General features: G+C 53.7%; 2 protein-coding genes and 1 long non-coding RNA gene across 4 annotated transcripts in view; 2 read left to right on the top strand and 1 right to left on the bottom strand.

Annotated features, from left to right (window-relative positions):
- CRYBB1 (crystallin beta B1) lies at nt 1-14307 on the top strand. Its single transcript, XM_079150626.1, has 6 exons — nt 1-90; nt 1541-1723; nt 4152-4270; nt 8136-8268; nt 12068-12210; nt 14087-14307. Exons 2-6 carry the CDS (start codon nt 1550-1552, stop codon nt 14268-14270), a joined length of 753 nt encoding a protein of 250 aa, XP_079006752.1. The 5' UTR covers nt 1-90; nt 1541-1549; the 3' UTR covers nt 14271-14307.
- A 2608-nt stretch (nt 14308-16915) lies between these two features.
- LOC306668254 lies at nt 16916-19441 on the bottom strand. Of its 2 annotated transcripts, none has more exons than XR_013765789.1 (3): nt 19405-19441; nt 17772-17825; nt 16916-17105 (listed from the first exon to the last, which is right to left on the bottom strand). It is a non-coding gene; the product is annotated as an uncharacterized lncRNA (long non-coding RNA). The 2 variants fall into 2 exon arrangements; XR_013765790.1 differs by lacking the exon at nt 19405-19441 and adding an exon at nt 17963-18325.
- Nucleotides 19442-20677: 1236 nt separating this feature from the next.
- The window catches only part of TPST2 (tyrosylprotein sulfotransferase 2), a 42724-nt gene continuing 40607 nt past the window's right edge, over nt 20678-22794 (top strand). The window contains exon 1 of the mRNA XM_079151415.1: nt 20678-20803. The gene's annotated coding sequence lies outside the window, so the exon portion shown is untranslated. The remainder of the gene's footprint in view (nt 20804-22794) is intronic.

Genomic DNA, 22794 nt, shown 5'->3' with positions numbered 1-22794 from the left:
CCAATGTCTGCCAGATTATAAAATGGGGGGTCGGCCCCTGGTCACCCACAGCACCCGCCTGTCCTCCGCCAGGAAGTAGCAAGTCCCCAGGTAAGAGGGAAGCCACCACGCGGCTGAGAGATGAGGGGAGGGGAGGAGAGGCAGGGGAGCCGGCGGGCAGCGGGCCCTGAGGCCAGGCTGGACATCCAAGATGAGGGCAGGAAGGGGCAGAGAGGAGAGAGCGGGCAGCTGGTGACGAGAGAGATGGGAGCCAGGCAGGCAGACCCGGAGGGAAGGATCCCAGGGCCAGACAGACAGACGGAGAAAAAAGCACAGGAGGGAGAGGCAGAGAGAGGACGGAGGTCAACAGCGAGAGACAGGAAGAGAGAAGGAGGAGGGACGGGGGAGAAAGAATAAAACCAGGGACAAAGAAGGAATCCAGCCCCAGGGGGGTGGGCCACAGAGCGGAGGCAGGGATGACTGAGCCCCAGATGTGGCCCAGATGTCCGTCCCACAGGGGCGGCAGAGCACCCCAGAGTGACCACAGTCTTCCTGGGAGGCAGAGAGGCTGGGAGAGGGATCTGCTCGCCCAACCACAGGGTGCTCAGGAACCAGCTGGACCACAGGCTCTTCTTCTGTGCCCTCAGGGGTCTTTCAATTATCTGCAGAATTGAAGGGAGCATCCCCCCACTTCCCAGAGACAGTTGAGGCCTCTGTCACATACTCAAAAGAGTCCCATGCAACGAGAAACCACTGGAATTAACCAAAGCCCTCTCCACCCAACGCCTACCCAGCCACAGGCCTCAGTTAGAGCCCTTACCGGGCACCCAGCCGCCCTCTTGGGTCCCCCTGCAGGCCCCAGGTCCAGGCCTGTGTTTGCACCTAGCACCTGCCCTCAGAGACCCCAGATGAAGAAGCCCAGGAAGGAGAGGGGACGTGGGAGCGCCCATTCTCTGAGCCGTCCATTGAGAATCTCCTGTGTGACAGACACAGAGCCAAGCGCCGGCACAGAGCGAGGGGTGAATGAATCAGAGCAAGGAGATGGCAGAGCCTTTATAACCCAGCGGCCGGGCCCATCTGCTTGAGTTGAAAGTGGGGCCCTCCCACCCTGTGGCCCTGGGCAGGGCACCTTCTCTCTGGCAGCCTCAGACTGCTCAGGGAGGCAAGGAGCCCAGCTTCTCCAGGCCGATGGGCCCGCCTGGAACCCCTTAAATGTTCTCCAATGCAGCTCCTCGCTGCTCTTCGTCTGGTGCGATAAACAGATCGCACACGCCAGGAAGTGTGCGAAGAGGCGTGAGGATCTGCAGGAGAGTCCAGGAGACCGGAAGGGAGGCGGGCAGAGGGAAGGGCATGGCCGGCCTAGGGAACAGCATCGTCGAAGGCCCAGAGGAAGGATCGGGACAGAGGAGAGGACCCCAGTGGGGAGGCCTGGCTGGAGAATAGGAAAGGGACCAAGAAACCTTCCAGGCACAGGTTTCCGGGGAGAAGGAACGGACGTGGGTTCGGAGGTGAGGGGCAGGGGCTTCACCAAGGCTGTCTCGCGCTCTCCTGGCTTTTGCAGGAGGGAGCCATGTCTCAGCCCACCAAGGCCTCGGCCACCGCGGCAGTGAACCCTGGGCCCGATGGCAAGGGGAAGGGGGCCCCGCCCACAGGACCAGCCCCCGGCCCCGGGCCCGCCATGGCCCCAGCATCCGTGCCCGTGCCCACTGCCAAAGCGGGGGAAGTGCCTCCCGGGAGCTACAGGGTAAGGACCCTGCGCCCCCGCCCTTCCTCTGCGCCCCGCTCTCTCCTCCTCCTCCCTTCCTCCTTCACCTATTTCCTCTCCTTTCCCCTGCCCACCTCCCTTCCTGTCCCTCCCAGTCTCCTCCTTCCCAGACTTGAAGGTGCCCAGTCGGTCAGTCGGGCCCAGAAAACGGTCAGGGGTCTCAATACGCCTGGAAAGAAGGGACCCTTTCCAGAGTTGTGACATAACAAGGAACACACACCACTTACCAGGAAAGGGACAATGGCCGGGGTGGCCAGCCTGCACAGCCTTTGCTCGGAGTGTGTCAAAAGCCAGGAACAGAGAAGGGGAACAGGCTGGCTCTACAGCGGGCGCCCTAATCCTGGGAGGGGCCCCCAGGCAGCAGGAGGCCCTTCTGGAAACGGGTCCTGGAGATCGAGGCTTCCAGGCCTGGGACTGGCTTTGGTGGGGTTGGGTTTGGATCTCAGGTCGCACAGAACCAGCCACCCTTGATTCAGGACATAGCTGGCCTTTATTTGTGTCCTTTTATTTAACCATTAATTTGCTTTCATTTTTTAAAATTTTTATTTTTTTGGTACCAGGAATTGAACCCAGGGGTGCTCAGCCACTGAGCCGCATCCCCAGCCCTTCTTTATATTTTATTTGGAGACAGGGTCTCACTGAGTTGCTTACGGCCTCACTAAGTGCTAAGGCTGGCTTTGAACTTGCGATCCTCCTGCCTCAGCCTCCCGAGCCCCTGGGATGACAGGCGTGGCCACCGCGCAGGCTCACTTTGATTTTTAATAATGCAGCAAGCTCCTGCAAACCCAGAACCCGTGTGCCAGCCGGGGCGTGGTGAGAATTCTCTGCCTTACCTAAGGGGTCCCCATGAGCCTGCCCTCTCCTCCCCGAATCCGGGAAGTGAACACCCATCCCCCATGCCCATTATCTGTTGGCTTTATTTTCTTTTATTTTTTACGCCTTGATCCTTTAGAAGTATTGCTTGGTTTTAATTTGCTGAAATTTGCATGTGATTCTCTGCATTTCTTTTTTCTTGTCACCTACTATGAGATCCCTCGGGTTGTTCCTTTTGGGCTGCCGTAGGGCAGTCCACAGTGTGACTGTTACTCTCAACCTTATCTGGTCGGCCCCCAGCTTTGTTCGTAAACAGAGTGGATGGGATGTTCTGTTTGCTTGCTTGCTTTCAGACAGGGTCTCCCTGTGCTGCCCAGGCTGGCCTCAAACTCCTGGGCTCCAGGGATCCTCCCTGCTCAGCCTCCAGAGTAGCTGGGACCACAGGTGCACCCCACTGTACCCATCTCCGCTGGGATGTTCCAATCCCTGACTCCCTGGACGCTAGTGCAGGACCTTGTCATGGAGGGACCAGCTGAGGGGAGTCTCTTTCTTATGCAGCTGGGTAATCAGGGGCTCAAAGAAGGCAGACCACTGCCTCTGTTCAAATGAAAGGCAACGTCTTCCCAACTTGGGACGGTGAGTGGATCCCAAACCCAAAGGTGGGACTCGGTGAGGAGAGGTCAGATCGAGTTCTCACCTGCGTTGCAGAGGGGAGACTGGCCAGCGTTTCCTGCATCGGGGGCTGCAGATAAAGACAAGGATCAGGTCGGATGCAGTGGCACACGTCTGTAACCCCAGCAGCTCAGGAGGCTGAGGCAGGAGGATCACAAGTTAGAGGCCAGCCTCAGCAACTTAGCAAAACTTTATCTCAAAATTAAAACAAATCAAAACAAAACTTAAAAAGAGAAAAAGGCGGGGGGGGGGGGCTGGGAAGGTAGCTCAGTGGTAAAGCACCCCTGGGTTCAATCCCCAGAACCAAACGAAAAGAGAAACAGATCAGCCCAGGCCTGCTGTGGAGGAGCCCTTTGTATGTGGAAGGGTTGGGTAAAGGGGAGAAGAATGAAGAGAGGGAGAGAGAGAGAGACAGGGAGAGAGACCCAAACCCAAAGCAGCAGTGACTGGGCAGTGTTGTTACTGGTGCTGCTAAGGGGTGCGCACAGTGGGGGGCACTGTGGGGGACTCCAGAATGGAGGAGGAGTAATCCGGGAAGGCTTCCTGCAGGAGGGGACATCTGAACCTAGAGCAGAAATGGGAACGTGCTGTCTGGTCTGGAACCTGGGTCGGGCGGTGGGCGCTTCAGGATGGGGGAGGGTGCGGGAGAGAGCATTCCAGCCTAGAGGAACCACCCCAAGAAAGTTCTGGAAGGGAGACCCAAGCGTTCCTCATGATGGCCCAGATCTTAGGTTCAGGAGGGGGAGACAGGAAGACAGGATCCCTCCACGAATCTGGCTCAGAGTGCAGTCTTGTGCCCCGTGCAAATCCCGCTCCGATTCAAGGACTTCTGGAATATTCCACCTGGATTTGTCCAGGTTGGGTTGGTCTGGTTGGACCTCAGGCCGCCCCTGCCCTCTGCCTGGGGGCTTCTCTCTTGCAGCTGGTGGTCTTTGAGCAGGAGAACTTCCAGGGCCGTCGGGTGGAATTCACCGGGGAGTGCCTGAACCTGGGAGACCGTGGCTTCGACCGAGTCCGCAGCCTCCTGGTCACCTCTGGACCGTGAGTGTGGGGCGGGGCGGGGCCCCCTCTGCCGCGCGAAGCCATCAGCATCGCGATGGAAACGTACTCACCGGGCACTGCTCTGGGCCTGGCCAGGCGAGCGCCTCCCCTTTTCCCAAGCCTCCTTGCAAACCTAAGGAGGAGACGCGCTTTTCCTTGACAGATGAGGAAACTGAGCCTAAGAGAGGTGATCCAGTTAGGTCACGTCTGGGTTCCAGGAAATGCGGCTTCTACTGCAGAAGGATCCGTAGCCTATTCTGAGGGTAGCAGGGGGTCAAGAATCCAGCGTCCACTGCTGTCCCCTCTTGGGGGCATCAGACTGCCCTGGAAATAATAATGAGCATCAGTAGAGTATCCAGTAGGTGCCAGGCACTGATCGAGGGCTTACCTAGATGGCCACAGCTTGCAGTATGAGTAGAACCAAAGAGCTAGTCTTTTTTTTTTGGTACTGGGGATTGAACTCAGGGGCACTGACCACTGAGCCACCTCCCCAGCCCTGTTTTGTATTTATTTAGAGACAGGGTCTCACTGAGTCGCTCAGGGCCTTGCCATCAGCCTGCATTCCCAGCACCTGGGAGGTGAATTTCCAGGTCAGACCCGCTTGGGCTCACGTTCCAACTCTGTCCTTTGCCTGGTTGGACCCGCGGCCTCAGTCTCCTCGCGGCTGACCCGGGAGAGTCGGGACCTCCCCTCCCTCAGGGACCATCCTCAGGTGGGTGGGTGGTGCTGCAGAACCGGGCCAGGCCTGCGTGGGTCCCACAGGGGGCCGTGGGAAGCCGAGGTCCCTGCCGCGGCCCTGTGAGTTCACCCAAGCCGAGGAGGGTGCTGGAGGCAGCCGGGTGCCCGCTCCGCCCTGCTGTGGTCAGCACAGCCTCAGCCCCACCCGGCCCCAGCCCAGCTGGGAACAAACACTGCCGGATGTGGCCAGCTTGGGGTTTCAAGCTGCTTTGGGTGCTGGTGACTCAAACCCAGAGTATTTCTCCTCAGAGATGAAGCTGGCGTCTGCTGTGTGCTCCAGGGCTGTGCCCAAAGGGGATAGAAATGGCCCTGCGGTCCAGAGGCCCGGGTCAGGGCCAGCAGGACTGTGGGAAAAAGAAAAGAAGGAAAAGATGCAGTGGGCCGGCAGGGGTGGGGGAGAGCCTGCCGGAGACCTGACCCCACCGTGTGACCTTACGCTAGACATGTCACCCCCCGAACCTCAGTTTCCCTATCAGGGAACCAAATTTTCTATCCCTTCCTCTGCTGGCTGGTAGGCTCAAATAAGCCACAGGAGATGAGAAGAGGCTTTGACAGACTATTTAATATTTCTTCTTCATGCTGGGCGAGTGGCGTAAGCCTGTAATCCCAGCAACTTGGGAGGCTGAGGCAGGAGGATGGAGATTCGAGGCCAGCCTCAGAAGCTTAGCAAGGCTCCAAGCAACTTAGTGAGACCCCGTCTCTAAATAAAAAGTAAAAAGGGCCTGGGGATGTGGCTCAGTGGTTAAGCGTCCCTGGGTTCAATTCCAGGTACCAAAAAAACCCAAAACAAAAAAATTCTCATTCTTCTAGCAAAGTCTCCCTGGAAGGCCCCAGAGAAGGGTGAGCAGGAGGGTGAGACCATGTGGCGTCTATCTTTCTGTAAGCTCAGACCTGCCGCTGCCGCTTCCCTTCTTCCTTAATCATAAATGATATTATTTATTACGATCACTCTGTCGAATCTTTTCCATGCATGCTGTTTAGGACCTCAAACATTCTGACAAGGGAGTTGCAAAAATTTCCTGTCTGTTACTGCCCCAAAGTACACAGCAAATCGATGGTAAGCTGCGCCTGGTTAAGTTACCCAGGCTGGCCTTAAACTTGTGATTCTTCTGCTTCAGAAGGGCTGGGGATGTAGCTCAGTGGTAGAACGCCCCCGAGTTCAATCCCCGGTACTGAAAAAAAGAAAAGAAAAAAAAAAAAGAAAAAGTGAGCTGGGATTAAGACTCAGATTGCTTCCAGATTCTATATTATTTATTTTTTAAATTGTAGATGAACACAATACCTTTGTTTGCTTGTTTGTTTTTTTTTTTTTAATGTGGTGCTGAGGATGGAACCCAGTGCCTGACGTGTGCTAGGCAAGCACTTTACCACCAAGCCACAACCCCAGCCCCAGATAGTATATTCTTAACACCAACAAAGCACCATCTTCTACGCCTCTCTCCCTACCTGCCCGTGCATCCATCCAATCATATATTCTCATCCATCTCTTTTCCCACCCTTCTATTCATTTGCCTACAGATCAATCAGTTCAGCCATCAGACTGTTATCCAGTTATTCTCCATCATCCATCCACCACCCATCCATCCATTCATCTATCCACCCATCCATCCATCCTGTCCATTCATCTATCCATCCATCTATCCACCCATGCATCCATGCATCCACACATCCATCCATCTACCCATTCATGCATCATCCATGCATCCATCCATCCAACCATCTATCCATCCCTCTATCCATGCATCCAGCCATCCATCCACCCCCCTTCCATGCATCCATCCATCCATCATCCATCATCCATCCAATCTATCCATCCATCCTGTCCATTCATCTATCCATCCATCCACCTATGCATCCATGCATCCATCCATCCATCAATCCATGCATCCATCCATCTATTCTTCCATCTATCCGACTATCAATCCACCCATCCATTCATCCATTTTCTTTCCACTCCAGACCAGAGTTGAGGCAGATTCAACTGCCTTCTGAAAGAATATGCCCACATTTCCGCCTCTTTCACTTCGGCGTGACTGATTTATTCTGAGACCAGGACCTGAAGGTTGGTCCACGATGACATATCCTCACTGCCATCCTTCTGGGGAGAGGATTCCCAGCAGCCCCCAGGGAGATGATGCTAGTGGCCATACCTCCAGCCCCCTCTTGTCCCTGGAAACATAAAAGACCCATAGAAAGGTCTAGAGGCTCCTTAGCCTTCTCCCTAGAACCCTTGGCCCATCCAACAGAAGTTCACGTTCACTTCCCATCTGTAATCAGGATGTATGGAGATAGATGGGGAAAAGCCCTACTGGACTTCAAATTCCTAATGAGTCCTTGCAAAGCACTAATGGTGTGTTGTAATGATTCTTACAGGTGTAGGAGATTCCGCCATGACCACCTTCTCTCCCACTACCCCACACCAGTTCCTGAGCGTCTCCTGGCTGCTAGGCCAGCCTATCAAACTCATATCCGTTTTCCTCATTGTCCTGCAGCTCTGGGAGTCTCCTCTATTTACAGTGCTTCGTTTTAAGGGATTCTTTTAAAACAAAAATACATATATTTTAGAGGAAACTTCTCATCCTTTTTCTAAGTGGAAAGCTATTATCACTTGTTAGAAGTAAAAAGTATCCATAAAAAAATAACACAAGGAATGGGAAGATGTCACTGTTATAGTCTTGCCTGCTCAAGGTTCTGGGGCAGTGACCTGTTCTTCCTTGCTTGGAAAAGAGAGATTGGTCATTGTTAAAGACACATTAGCATCAGAGACTTTCTCTTAGCTATTACCTGGCTTTTTATGAAATATCTCTTTTGGGGGTTATTGGGCCCCAGGTCTTTGTAGAAACTCAAAGCACGTGATTTGCAGATCATTACACTCATTATCTCCTTTAATCCTTCACCAAGTCCAGGAAAATAGGTGTCATAGTGTAGAGGAGGAAAAGCCACTTGCCTGTAGCCACACCGTCTAAGGACAAGCGTGAATGAGCCCAGGCACCTGAGGCCACTGGGGACGTCCCTACTGGGCTCAGGGCTGCTTTGCCAGGAGGACAGGAAGGCATCTGGGAGGGGGCATCTGCTGACCACTTTTCTCCTCCCGGTGTCTGTGCCTCACCATGCTTCCCACATCCAGCTGGGTCGCCTTTGAGCAGTCCAACTTCCGTGGGGAGATGTTCATCCTGGAGAAGGGCGAGTACCCACGCTGGGACACCTGGTCAAGCAGCTACCGGAGTGACCGGCTCATGTCCTTCCGGCCCATCAGGATGGTGAGTGGGCTCTGGCAAGGGGCTGGGGAATTGGTGGCACCAGTCAGAGGCAAGTCTGAGGTCCCCCTTGGTGGGCAAGGGAAAGAGAGACGGAAAAATGGACAGAGAAGCCTGAGTTGTCAAAAACCTGTGGGGCCCTGTGGTCACCGATCTGTCCGGCACCCAGACACTCTATGTGTACCAGGCTCTGTCTCAGGAACCCTGGGCAAGCACAGCCTCAGAACCAAGTGTTCTCCTCACCCGACGCTGTGGAGGGCGAGTCAGCCTTCCAGCCGTGAGAGCCAAAAACGTCAGTGTCTGCCCCCGCTTTCTCTGGAGGATGTTTGCAGATCCTCCACCCCACCTTACATCCTCCTGGGAAGCTCTCAAATCCCAACACCATCCCCAACATCAAATGTGCCCGTGGAAACTTGTGGCATGGCTCACAAAGTGGCCTTTGTAGGAAGGCAGCTGGGACTTCCTGCTACTTAGCCCACATCCTAGATCGGCCTCACGGCCTCTAAGTCAGCACACAGAAGACCCAGAGCGGGTGAGTGGAGACACCCTCACGTGAGGCGGGGTATTTCCAGAACCATGAGTCGACAGTGAGTCACCAACCCACCAGCTCTCCTCACCAAGGACCGATGGCCTCTGAAGGTAACTGGCTTCTCTCTCTCGAGATGGAAAATTCATGAGGAATTTTCATGAATGTCCATTGGAAGCTGTCAGGGCCGAGGATCAGGTGTTTTGCCACTGCCAAATTTACCTCTGGGATCAGCGTTTTTCTCAGAACTCAAGGCTGCAGAATTCCTAGATTTGTCTCCCAGTCGTTGAATAAGCTTCAGATGACCATCTCTGCCAGGGAGCTTGTTGGAAGAGTGGTCAGCCAGGGCGTTTCCGGTAAGTTCCAGAAGGATGCCGCCTGACGTAGTAGGCACTAGCCATTTGGTGCTATCGAACACTCACGTGTTGGTACTCTGAAGGGAGAGGTGCTCTGAGATTTAATACAGACCTGGGCTTGGTTACACAGTAAAACCATGTTTTGAAGAATGTTAAGATATGTTAATATTATATGGGTCACCTCTTAAAATTATAATATTTATAGATACATTTGTTTAAATAAATTATATCATTTAAAAATTTTTTGGTATCAGGGATTGAACCCAGGGGCACTTAACCCCTGAGCCACCTCCCCAGCCCATTATATTTTTTATTTAGAGACAGGGCCTCACTGAGTTACTTAGGGCCTCACTAAGTTGCTGAGGCTGGCTTTGAACACTTGATCCTCCTGCCTCAGCCTCCTGAGCCACTGGGATGACATGTGAGTACCACCACACACGGCCGAAAAAGAAAAAATTAGACCCCAGAGCCTCCAACCCACCCAAACCAATGAATAGCAAATCTCTGCGACAGGGTCTATTTCTGCCAGGTCCTGTTCTAGGTCCTGCACAATATCAAGATCCCTGTCCTCCAGGGGTTTACACTATGCTCAAGAGGCAGCAAGTCGCTGGGTGTGGTGGCACATGCCTGTCATCCCAGTGACTCAGGAGGCTGAGGTAGGAAGACAGTGAGTTCAAAGTCAGCCGCAGCAACTTAGTGAGGCCCTAAGCAACTCAGTGAGACCCTGACTCTAAATAAAATATAAAAAGGGCTGGGGAGGTGACTCAGTGATTAGGCACCCCAGGTTCAATCCCTGGTACCAAAAATAAAAAAGAAAAGAAAAGAGGCAGCTAATGAAAACCCAATGGTGGAACTCAGCCTGTGATCACACACCATGGTGGGTGCTGTTCAGGGCCCGGCAGTCTTGCTAGGAAGTGAAGAGAGGAAGTCGGGGCTCTGATGTTGGGGGCCGGGAGTGGTCAGGGAAACCTGCTCCCAAAGGTTGCGGACCGAATTGTCTGCGAGCAGAGTGAGTGGAGAATCCCTCCAGGAGCAGAATGTGCAAAGCTCCTGACATGGCGTGACGCGGTGTGGCCAGGACATTAGAAGCTGCCAGCGTGGCTGCAGCAGGGTGCGGGTGGAATGGGACACGAGGCGGAGGGACGCCAGCAGAGACCAGGTCTCACAGGGTCTGATGGGCTGCAGGGAGGAGTCTGGTCTCGAGCCCACCAGCCACAGGGAGCAATGAGCTGGCTGCCCTTTCCCAAGGCCCTCGGGGTCCATGACAGTGATAGGTGATGGCTGTCACCACCCAGTGGTCACCATGGGCTGCTGATGGGCACTTTTTGTGCCGTGGCTCCGTGGTGTCCTATCTACACCACACACTGGCCTCTTATGCCCTGATGACCAGGCACCTCCAATGCAACTCCACGCACAGCCCTACATCCCAGCCTCCCCCCAGGCTTCTCCTCTGCCTCAGTCTCCTCTTTTCCATCTCACACACTCCTACTTAACCGCCAAAGCCCCTCTCCAGTGTCCCTTCTTGAGCGAAGGCTTCCCTGGTCCCCTTTCCTGCCCTCTGACTTTCCTCGTCTACAATCTTCTATGGAGTCTTTCGTAAAGAGATACTCCTGCGTCCTGACCTCCTCCTTCTCCTCCTCCTGATGGCAAATAATACTGAATAATCACAGCACCCATTTATTGAGCACCTACTACATGCTTGGTGCTTTACCTGCCTTTCAAGGAGTCCCAACACAGCCCTAGAAAGCAGAGGCTACACAACAATCATGTTGGAAAGCAAGGAAACAGAGGTTCAAAATGAAGGGCTTATGGCCACACAGCTGGTCAGGGTTGAGGCTAAGATTTAAACTCAGCTCTCTGGACCCCAGAGACCCTTGAAGTTGGCATTACTTGCTACTGTGGCCCACGCATCTCTGCAGTGACTCATTCCCTGGGCCTAGAATAGCTCTTTTGAAAAGATTGGCGATACCTGCTCTCAGATATGAGCCAGGTACAGTGCACATGTTTGTAGTCTTAGCCGCTCAGGAGGCTGAGGCAGGAAGATCGTGAGTTCAAAGCCAGCCTCAGCAACTCAGTGAGACCCTGTCTCTAGATAAAATATAAAAAGGGCTGGGGATGTGGCTTAGTGGTTAGGCACCCCTGGGTTCAATCCAGGGTACCGAAAAAAGAAAGAAAGAGAGAGAGAGAGAGAGAGAGAGAGAGAAGAGAGAGAGAAAGAGAAATAACAGATATGCTTAAAAATCAAGACTCAAGGGTCATGGAAACATGAACAGCCAGTGCAAGCCAGCACTGAGTCACAGGGCCACATGTAGAAGCTGGCCACGTACTCAAAGGTTGCTCAGCCCTGAGTTGAGCAGTTACTACTCACGATCCGGGACTGAGACAACTGAAAGTCCACTCTACGGATGAACAAAGGAGGTTCCCTCCGAGGGGCAGCGAGATATGCCCAAGGTCCTCAACACATAAATGTCACAGGTGGGAACCGAATCCAGATCTGTGTTCCACTAGCGCCCTCCTGACTGCAGGGTCAATTCTTAATTCTAAGAACCCTGACAGAAAGCCCTTTGGCAGAGGGACACTGATTTCTCTAAAAGCTTCCGCAGCTCACTGGCTGTGTGTCGTTAATCAAGAAAGTTGACCTCTCTGAACCCCCGTGTCCCCACCACAATAACAAAAACAGTGAACACAGTTTTGAGCCCTTAGTGCCTCCAAGAATCGTGCTCAGTGCTGCATATGGACGAATTCACTCCGTCCTTGTGACTACCCCACGACACAGGGGTTGATGTCTCCTTTTCACAGATGAGACCAGGTAGTCGGGATCCCTGGAGACGCAGCCCTCTCTCCAGCCTAGGAAGCCCCCACTAAATGCTCTCCCTGCTCCCTCCTTCCTGTGCATTCCTGATCCAGGCTCTTTCCCCAGGACTCCCAAGAGCACAAGATCAGCCTGTTTGAAGGCGCCAATTTCAAGGGCAACACCGTGGAGATCCAGGAGGACGACGTGCCCAGCCTCTGGGTCTACGGCTTCTGTGACCGCGTGGGCAGCGTGAGGGTCTCCAGCGGAACGTAAGCGCCCTGCTGCCAGGTCCCGGCCAGCCAGGCACAGACCCCGGCTGCCCCCAGGGGGCGAGGCGCCCAGGCTCCGGGAAAGGCCACGCCCCTGGGATCCCGCCCTGGAGCGCTGGGCCTGGGGGACAGAGTCAGGCTGGGAGGAATTCCGAGGGGCGATGGAGAGAGGGGCGTTGCTGAGTCAGGTGGGGATCATGGAGTCAGGGAGGTCCCAGCCGTGTAGACATCCGGGCCAGCCCGGCGGCAAGGGATGGCAGGGAAGCCTGGTGTCCCTGCGGAGATGGGCCAAATGACCTCAGAGGTGAATCTGTCCGGAGGGGGCTTTGACCCTGAGTCTGACCTGCTGAGGGTCCTGGGTGAGCTCCTGTCCCTCTCTGAGCCTCACGACTGTCCCCTCCCTACACAATGAGCATGTGACTTTCGTCTGAAAGGGCCTTTCTGCTCCCAAGTCCCAAGAGCTAAAGATTTCCAAACAGGAAGCCCCATGACCCCACGTCCAAGAGAACATAGGGAAGGACCCAGGCCCAGAGAGGTCCCCGTGTCCATCAGGCCAGGTCGCCCTGGTCTCCTCTGACCTTCTGTAGCTCCACCTCCAGATTCTTGCTAGATTCTTCTGGTAGTCTCAGGGGCTGGGCCTTTCTCTTCCCTGAAACCGGAATCCCTGTCTCCCAAGCCACCTAAAATATACTGAGCCTCCTCAGAGAGGCGTACACTGGTGGTAACACCCGCCCAGGGGACAGGGACAGGGAAAAGAAAGCCCCGTTCCTGCCTCCAGGGGCTTCCTGGGCCCAGCAGGGAGGCCCCAGGAGACCTAGAGATGGTATCCGGCCCTGCTAGGAAGAGCTGGCTCAGAGAAGGCCCCCCGGTACAGGAGGTCGCAGGACAGTCTAGGGGACTGGGCTCTGTGTGTCAGGCGGAGGGCAGGCGAGGGTTTATGTGCAGAGGCTGAAACTTCAGCCAGACTTTGAAAGATGAACCAAGGGGTCTGAGAGAGGCCCTGGAGGTGAGGACAGAGGTTGGAAATGAATCACTGATAATACGAAGTCTGTTGAGTGCTCCCCGTCGACCAAGCCCTCTGCCGGCCCCTTTAAATGGAGAGTTAGCACATCCTCAGCAGCAACCAGGGAGGGAGGTGTGTTGCCACCCCCACCTCACGCAGGGTGCACCTGGATTCCCACCGCCTGTGGATGGCAGAGCTGGGATCCAAGCCCTGGTGTGTCTGGATTCCGGCACGTGTGTTCCCAGTCACGACACACAGCTTCACTTACGTCCAAAGGAAACCCGTCTTTTGAAACCAGTCCCCAAGCCCTAGCCACGTGTATTTGATTCCATTCTTCCCTGAGCCTTAGGTTCACGTGCAGTGGGTGTGTACCAGTCCCCCTACTACACTCAGGCAATGGGCTTAGCAAAAGCCGTAGGTGTGGTTTTTCCATCTCACCCCCCCAAACACCCTTTTTAAACCAGCCACCAGCAGCCGGGCGGGGTGGCTCTTGCCAGGCAACCCAGCAGCTGGGGAGGCTGAGGCAGGAGGATCGCAAGTTAGAGGCCAGACTCAGCAACTTAGCGAGGCTCTAAGCCGCTCAGTGAGACCCCATCTGAAAATAAAAAAATAAAAAATTGGGGCGGTAATTCAGTGATAGAGCACCCTGGACTCCATCCCCCGTACCAAAAACTAAAAATAACAAAGAAATAAATAAACCAGCCACAATGGCCAGGCCGGGCTCCAGAGGAGGCAATGGAGGTGAATCAGAGAAGTGAGGACCTTACCTAAGGGCACGCAGCAGAAAGGGGCAGAGCCAGGGCAGATGAGCCAGGTCCCCAACGGGCTGCGGGGCCAAGGGGCATGTGGCAGAGGCTGGCTCTCTCCATGCAGCTGGGTCGGCTATCAGTATCCTGGTTACCGCGGATACCAGTACCTCCTGGAGCCCGGGGACTTCCGGCACTGGAACGAGTGGGGGGCCTTCCAGCCACAGATGCAGGCCCTGCGTCGCCTGCGTGACAGGCAGTGGCACCGCGAGGGCTGCTTCCCTGTGCTGGCCGCCGAGCCCCCCAAGTGAGTCCGCTCCCGCCAGCGCCCCACCCGCCCCGGCCTCAGGCTCCCCGACCCCTCTTTCCCATGCAAATAAAAGTTCCTAAAGCCTAACGTCTCCTGAGTCTGTGCGCCCAAGTGTGCCAGGTCCCCCTGGGTTGCTGCACTGTGACTTCTTTTGCCTGAGTCCCAACAAAAATAAAACAGCAAACGGGGCAAAGTTCTTCGCACACATCATCCCGATGTATCTTTCCATCGACTCCAGGAGGTTGGAGTTACGATTATTCCCATTTCACATGTGAAGAAGCTGAGGCTCAGAGAGGGGAAGCGATTTGCCCAGGTCACACAGCTAGCAAGTTTAGATTTGAAGCCAGGCATCCTGCACTCTACAACAAATCCGTGTTTGCAAACTCTCAACCCTTCACGCACCCACCCTGGTTATTTTACTTTTTTTTCTTTTACTCTATCTGAATACCACCTGGTCTGTTATGTACTCAATATTTTTATTTAAACAGACTCTCGATTTTGTACCTAAATGCATTGATTTGTAAATAAAACTTTATAACACTCCAGGAAGTATTCCGTCAGTATCCGATACCATAGATAGAAAGCAATCATAAAAATAAATCAAATATGATTTCAAGAAGGGTCGAATGGTGTCTGAGAAGCAGACACCACTGCCCACTGAGGCTCTGAGCTCTGAGCCGGAGCCCCGCTAGCTCTTTGGCTTAGCAAGCATCAGAGAAAAGTGTCAAAGGCGCTTGTACCCACCCCCCGACCACCACCTGATTTAATCAATGGAGGTTGAACATTGTATTTGTGTATCTGATTCAGCGTTGTTTAATCTGGGTCCAGGTGCCACCTAGAATCTTCTCTTTCGGAAATCCCCACCCGTTGTTATTGACTTCTGTGTCAACAGTTGACATTAGCCATGAATCCATACAGGGAGCCTGGAGGGACGAGGGTGTTGCTATGGATATGGAGGAGAGAATGTTTGAAGGCTGAAGCAGGAGCTGGCTTGGTGGAGAACAAGGAAGGTAAACCAGGCAGAGCCAACGGCAGGGTCCTTGCTGCCCCATATGACATCTTTGTACAGATGATCACAGAGATGTCTCTAACTCAAGACGTTTTACTGACATCTGCCAGAAATGATTGGTATAAATCTGTGTTGTCTAAAATGTCCATGTGGCACTCTTGTACAGTGCCCAACTTGAACAACTATACTGGGCCACCCTGCAGCACCAGGAGTGAAAGCATGTGTGAATTCTCTTCTTTTGTCAGGTGGTGGAAAGTGTCAGGCAAAGAGCTTTGGTCCTTGGGGTCTCATTCTTTCCTTTGGTAAAGTAGCAGCAGCTCAAATGTCCTTCCAGCCCCAAGACTCTGAAGCTGGGATTCTGCTTCCAAAGCCCCAAGGGTGTCTAAGAAACTCCGGATGGAAACGAGAAAGAGAAATACTGTCCATTGAAAGACAACACAACTGTGCTTTCTGATCATTCAGGACGTTTATTTTATACTTCTTGAAAGAATGACTCTGGACTTTTAGACGGGACGGTTTTCAGGGTGTCAGTCTGGTGGGTCCTATAAAAAAAGAAAATATGCAAGAAATTCACCAGTGAAGTTAGTGCTCGATGTCCTTGCACTCACAGGCCAGAGCACCCAGACTGCACAGCCAGGGGCATCTTACGTTGTCTCACAGTGCTAACCTGGGAAACAAGGCGGTATCAGCCTTGCTGGCGCGAGTCGCCTATGCTCGCCAGAACACCCAGCCCGGAAGGAAATAGCAAAGCCATTATTTTTTACTTAATGTATTGTTTGGATAGTGAGATGACGAACACATAGAACATATTGACATCAAAACAAAGAACGTTTAAAAATAGAAGCAAAAATTAAATAAGAAACCTGCAAACAAAACAAAACAAGCGAAACACATCTCAAAGCCACCGTGTCACATAGGAGCAGTACCCCTGCTGTCCCTGCCAACCAGTCCTCCAAATGGCAGCAGCTCAAAAATAGAGCCACCACTGGACCCAGCTGTACACTCCTCCGTGCTGACCCTGAAGAGTCAGGTCAGCTTCCTCCAGTGACATGTTCACATTAGCAGAGTTCACAGTAGCCAAACTACAGGACCGGCCTCCGTGTCCATCACTGAATGGATGAATAAAGAAAACATGGTGTGTATACACGATGGAGTTTTATTTGGCCATAAGGAAGCACAAAATATGTCATTTGGCCAGGCGCGGTGACACGCACCTGTCATCCCAGCGACTCCGGAGGCTGGGGCAAGAGGATCGTGACTTCAAAGCCAGCCTCAGAAATGATGAGGCCCTAAGCAATTCAGTGACACCTGTCTCTTAATAAAATACAAAACAGGGCTGGGGAGGTGGCTCAGTGGTCAGGTACCCCTGAGTTCAATCCCCAGTATGCCCCCCCCCAAAATTATGTCATTTGTAGCAAAATGGATGGAATTGGAGACTGTAAATTTGAGTGAGATAAGTCCAACTCAGAAAAGTGTCCCTCCCTCATATGTGGAAGTTAAGGGGGGAGAAAAGGATACCATAATAGCAGAAGGGAGACCACGAGGATGGAGACGGGCGGGGGAGGGGGAGGTCAGGGGAGGAAGGCACGGGGAATCCAGCAAATGGTGTTTATACGCAGCTGGGAACATGCTGTAATGAAACCACCATTCTGTATAAAATATGCACTAATAAGAAAGTAGATATGTAAGAAAAGAAATGGGACCAGCTCCCACCTGGGGCACAATTGCTGACCTCAAAGATCAGTAACCTTCTTGTCTTGAAACGAAAACTTCCAGTTTCAATTTCATCAGGTGTTCAGCTCAAAAAAAATGTGGTTGGGGGTGATACTGGAGGAAACAGAAAAGCTGGAATTTTAAGTGCCAAACATCCCCCTCTTGGTGGTTTTAGCCCTGTGGGGAAGTTGACCTGGACAGCGGCTTTGGGCTCCATGCTTGGGGAAGCCCGGCACCTGCATGTTCCAAGACTCAACCCCAGCTCCCGGATCTTTGAGTGACAGACCTTTGGAGAGACAAAGCACCTGAGTTACAGAACATCCGTTCCCATCCGTGATAAGAGAAGGTCACCCACAGTCTGTTTTTCAGGCACCGAAGGTATGACCCAAGGCCACAGTGTGCGCCTATGCTACGGGGACAGAAGGACCACTCCCAAAGGGATCAGAGGCACTGGCCACTGCTGAGCAGACAGTGGATGCTGGTGGACACACAGCAACTGGGTTTCAGGGGAAATGTGTGGTCCTGGGTGCCCTGGGACGTTCTGAAGAGATGGGCATCTTCTTGAGAACCACGTTTCCATGACAAACTTTCGCCTGGGGCAGATACCCGGGATCCAAGAGTGACAACCTGGATACCCAGCTAGGAATGGTGGTCCCACCTCCTTCCAGCCAAAGGAAACTGTCCCCCTCCCCTCACTTCCTGCCAATGTAAGAAAGTGGGAATCAATGTGCGGGAAAGAGGGAAGGAGACCCAAGTTCAGATTCCAGCTCTGATGCTTACCAGCTGTTGCCCTTGGTCAAGTCCAATTACCTGATGAAGCTTCTGTTTTTCCATCTGTAAAATGGACAGAAAGGATCATAAAACCTCAGAAGCATGCTGAGAGGAGTCAGTGATCAGCCTGACTCTAACACTTAGGAGTCAAGTGCAGAGTAACTGCAGAAAGCAAGGGTCATTATTGTTACAGCCTCTACCTCTTCTCCAGGGTCAGAGAGGGAAGAGTTGTAGAATCCATGCGTTTTCTGCTACATCGATACTTCATGCTTTTGGCAAATACTGACTAAAGACCTCCTGAGTGCCAAGCTCTGTCTGTGTGCTGGAGAGGTATGTTGGGGGAGAGGACGGAGGAGACCCCCACTCTGGGTGTTCCCAGGCTGGGGATACAGACAGGAAGGAGCTCTTTCGTCTAACTTCAAAGTCACATCAAATTCCGGGACTGCATGGTCCAGTGTCCAGCACATGAGGATGACGTGGGTGAGGGGAGGTTAGAGTTCCTCACGGAGTTGCAAGGCAGATGGAGACCTTCATGGTTTGCTGAGCTGGAGGTCTGGAAGGAGAAGTCCCGACCCAGATCCTAAAGGGCCATTCTGATCCTCCTCTTTTAGCCCTGAAGCTAGCTGCCCATTCTGTCTCCCAAACATCTTTGGAATTAGAACACCTTCCTCTTTGTCCTCAACCCCTAGCTGGGCTGGCTAATCTGTCCTGGTTTATTACTTTTTTGGGGGGGCGGGGCGTGTACTGGGGATTGAACTCAGGGGCACTCAAGCACTGAGCCACCTCCCCAGCCTGATTTTGTATTTTACTTAGAGACAGGGTCTCGCTGAGTTGCTTAGGGCCTCCCTAGGTTGCTGAGGCTGGCTTTGATCCTCCTGCCCCAGCCTCCCGAGCCGCTGGGAGGACAGGGGTGCACCACCACTCCCTGCTACCCTGGGTTATTTCAACAACCTCCCAAATCATCTCCCAGTTTGCTCCTCCATGCAGCAGTCAGAGGAGTTTTTGCAGAAAGCATAACCACACCCTTCCCTGGGAAACACCTTCCCTGTCTCTCCGCTGCTGCAAGATAAAGCCCTGACTCCTTCCCCTGCCCATGAAGCCTTGCAGCATCCAGCTGTGCAGACCCCTCTGATCTCTTCTCTCACCTCTACCACATCCTGTCCACTCTGTACTTCCTGCAAGGTCTCCTGCTCACCTCCTTCCTGTGAGGCCCTAGCACCTGCATCTATCCACCCACACCCCAGCCCAGGCGGCAGGGTAAACACCCCTGGCTCTTCTTCCCTGGATCAGGTCCCCAGCTCCAGCCTCAAGAGTTCCACGTGCTCACTTTTCTGGGATGTCTTGCGGGAGGGTCCAGTTCCCCTGTTTGGTCGCAGGGTTTCAAGCCTCCTCTTATCTGCTGAATTTCAGCGTCCGGCATTGAGTGACCAACAAATGTTGTTTCTACAGTGCTATTAAACAGAGATCCTCATTCTGATCCCTTTTCTTTGATCTCCATTTCTTGACCCACAAAGCAACATTATACAAGGTTCCCAGTTAGTGTTTAACATGTGTGCCCATCCGATTAGTCACAGGAAGTCGCCAATATGCACTCAGTAAATACTACATAATACTGTTTTATTGTTTCCAGACCAACACAAACCTGTTCAATCGAGGCAGTGGGTTTCATCTTGTCCATCAGGCACTCTTTATTGGACACAGGAATTAATTTGGACATGCGGTTACATTACTATCTGTGTGCCTTGATTGTGTGTGTGTTTGTGTGTGTGTGTGTGTGTGTGCATGTTTGCTGTTGTAACTATCACAGAAATTCAGGTAATATACATATATCTGCATATGGTAAAAAAAAAAGTTAAAAGAGAACAAAGGTCCCCAGTGACAAGTTAGTAGGCATTTCTTTCTCTCCTTTCCTTCAGGTATTCGATGGATATGCATGTAATGCATAGATGTCTATTATTTTCTCCATTTTGCAGATGGAAACAGACACAGGGGTCATACATCTTAGACTCAACTGAGATTTACCAATTTGGAATCTTAATTTTTTATTCATTTAATTTATTTTCTCCTTCCTTCCTTCCTTCTTTCTTTCTTTCTTTCTTTTTCTTTTCTTTCTTTCATTAAAACTCAGGGGCGCTTAACCACGGAGCCACATTCCAGCCCTTTTATTTTTATTTTTTATTTTGAGACAGGGTCTTTCTAAATTGCTTAGGGCCTAGCTAAGTTGCCGAGGCTCGTTTTGAACTTGCAATCTTCCTGCCTCAGCCTGCAGAGCCGCTGGGATGACAGGGAGTGCCACCACGCCTGGCCAGCCTGGAGTTTTATTTCATTCTTGCATGTCGGGGTTTCTTGAACGCCGGCACTGTTTATGTTTTAGGCTGGACAGTTCCGTGTGTGTGTGTGTGTGTGTGTGTGTGTGTGTGTGTGTGTGTGTGTGTGTGTGTGTGACGGGGGGCGCTGTCCTAGGCACTGTAGGAACCGGGCTCTCTACCCTCTCGAGTCAGCAGTCCCCCTTGCCACATCCCCAGTTGCAACAACCCCAAATTGCCAAACCTCGGGGCGAGGGTGGGGCGGGAGGATGTCAGGGTAACGTCGCCTCCCGGTAACCGCTGATGCTGTCACTCGTCCTCCGAAGCCCGCCCTCTTCGATCTTTGTTTTACACACACAGTGGCACAAACACACGCTCTAGTTTTTTCCTCGACACCACTGTTTGGCGATCTTCCCCTTCGCTGCTTACAGATCTCGCGCGGGGCAGCGGGGTAGGAGCGGCGAGCTGGCTGGGGGCGCGACAGCTCCCAGAACCCGCTCCCGCGACCGAGGGGCGGGGCTCCCCGAGGCCCGAGGCCCGCCCCTCGCCCTGCCCGGCGCTCGGCGCGCAGGGGAGGCGGCCTTGGGGGCGGGGCCTGGCGTGGGCGGGGCCGCGCAGAGACAGCCCCTCGTGACGTCACGGCGCCGCGGCCCCGCCCCGCGCGGGCGCCTGCCCCTCCCCGGCGGGGCGGCTGGCGAGCGCGGATCGCGCGGCCGCGGCGCGGCGTTTGGCACGGTAGGTGGCCCCGGGCGGCGCGGGGGCCTGGGTTGCTGCGGGGTGCGGGTGCGGGCGGGGCGGGGCGGCCTCGGACTCGGGAGCCGGGTCTCGCGGCTTCCTCCGGGCCCGGCGCACCGCGGGGCTCGGGACTGCGAGCCGGGAGGCGGCCGTCCGAGGCTCCGCACGCGCCCGGAGCCCCGAGCGCCTCCCGCGGGCGCGGCACACGCGGGCCCCAGCGACCGCGCCCCATCCCGGGACCCTGCGCCCGGGGCGGCGCTCAGCTCCGAGAGTCCTGGCGGGCGGGCGGGCGGGCGCGACCGCGGCGTGTCCCCGCCTTCGGAGTCCCCGGCCCCGCCCCGGCGCGCGGGGACCCCCGGCGGCCGCCCGGGCGCGTGGAAGTTAACTTGCGGCCGCCGCGGAGGAGCGAGGCGGGAATTGCCGGCCGGGAGGGGAGCGCCGAGCTCGGGGAAGGGGAGCCCCGGTGAACTCGGAGGTCACCCGCGAGGAGGGGGCGCGATGCTGGCCCGAGGACCCCAGCCATCCCGCCCGCGGGTGACCTCTCCCGCTCGGTGCGAGCCGCACGGGAGGTGCTTCCTGAAGCCGGGGTTGGCAGGGGCACACGGTCACCGAGGCGGGCGCGCCTGACCTGGCAAAGTCATTTATTATGTGAGCGGAGATCAAGGTCTGGCTTTCCCACTCATAGGCCCATCCCCCGCGGAGGGAGGATGGAACCTTAAATGGCACTCGGTCACTTTGCCCCCTTGCCGTTTTACAGCTGGGGAAACCAAGGCTTGGGAAGGTCACATGCCTGTAACCCTAGGACTCACAGGTAGGACGGGGAAAGGTGAAGCTCACCCTCCCGTCTCCTGACTTCCTGTGCTGTAGGGATGTCGGGAATGGGGGCAGGCGAACTCCTGTTCGTCCTTCAGAAGCCCCTTGCGCAACACCACCTCCTGGAAGTCTTCTCTGGCTGTGCCCTGACACGTGCTTCCTGTTTTGATCCCCCACCCTGGCGGAGGCAGGGGACCCTTTCCTTCCTTACCAACTCCTTTGTGAGTGTCTCCTGGACTGGGCTGCCCACCCCCTCCCTCATCCCCATCCCAGACTCCTTTCATTCCAGCGGGGTGGCCTGATGGTTACGCCAGACTTCTGAATTAGGACAGATCCAGGTGTGAAAACCTGGTCTAGTAGTGATGTGGCCTGGTGAGTCATTGCCCCTCCCCAGCTTCAGCTTCTGTGACTGTCAAATTGGGTTTGTCACATCTTCTAAAGGAATTGTGCCCTCATTTGTGCTCATTCCCCCCATGAAACCCAAGTTATGCTCTTACTTGGTTAATATATGTATCATTCATACCACACAGTCTACCCTTTTAAATTATGCACTTGGTGGGTTTTAGGATATTGACTGATCCGTTGCCAAGGATCTTATTTAAGAACAGTTGCATCGTCCCCAAAAGAAACGCTCTACTTCTCTGTCCCCATCCCTGGCAACCATGATCTATTCTCTGTCTGAATTTGCCTGTGCTGGACTTTCCATATAGACAGAATCAGACACTGTGTGGCCTTTTGTGATGGGCCTTTTTTCCCATGGGATAATGTTTCCAAGTCTTATTTCATTGTGACATTTAGCAATATGTCATTGCTTTTCTTTTTTTTTAGTACTTCATCACTTTCCATGGCTGTATAATATTCCATCGTACTGCTGTTAGTGCATTTTATTTTTCCCTTTATCAGTTGATGAACAGTTGGGTTGTTGGTACTTTTGGGCTGTTGTGCACAAACATCTGCTATGAACATTCATGTACAAGTCATTACATGTACATATTTTCAATCCTCTTGGGTATCTGTACCTTGCAGTAGAGTTGCTGGGTCTTAGAGTGACTCTGTCTAACTTTTTGAGGGACGACCACACTTTTCCCAAAGTGACTGCACCATTTTACATTCTTGCCAGCAGCCTATGAAGGTTCTGAGAATCTTAAATAAATTTAGTCTCTTAAATAGTCAGAATC

Source organism: Sciurus vulgaris (assembly GCF_902686455.1).
Source record: "Sciurus vulgaris genome assembly, chromosome: 8".
Lineage (NCBI taxonomy): Eukaryota > Metazoa > Chordata > Mammalia > Rodentia > Sciuridae > Sciurus > Sciurus vulgaris.
The sequence above is the reverse complement of the archived record's forward strand: the minus strand, read 5'-3'. Positions and strand labels throughout refer to the sequence as shown.

Excerpts from the sequence above, each read along its gene's own strand:
- CRYBB1 (XM_079150626.1), top strand. The coding sequence starts at position 1,550 with ATGTCTCAGCCCACCAAGGCCTCGGCCACCGCGGCAGTGAACCCTGGG. Across the intron at positions 8,269-12,067 it reads CCTTCCGGCCCATCAGGATG|GACTCCCAAGAGCACAAGAT; the intron begins GTGAGTGGGCTC and ends CTCTTTCCCCAG. Across the intron at positions 12,211-14,086 it reads GTGAGGGTCTCCAGCGGAAC|CTGGGTCGGCTATCAGTATC; the intron begins GTAAGCGCCCTG and ends CTCTCCATGCAG.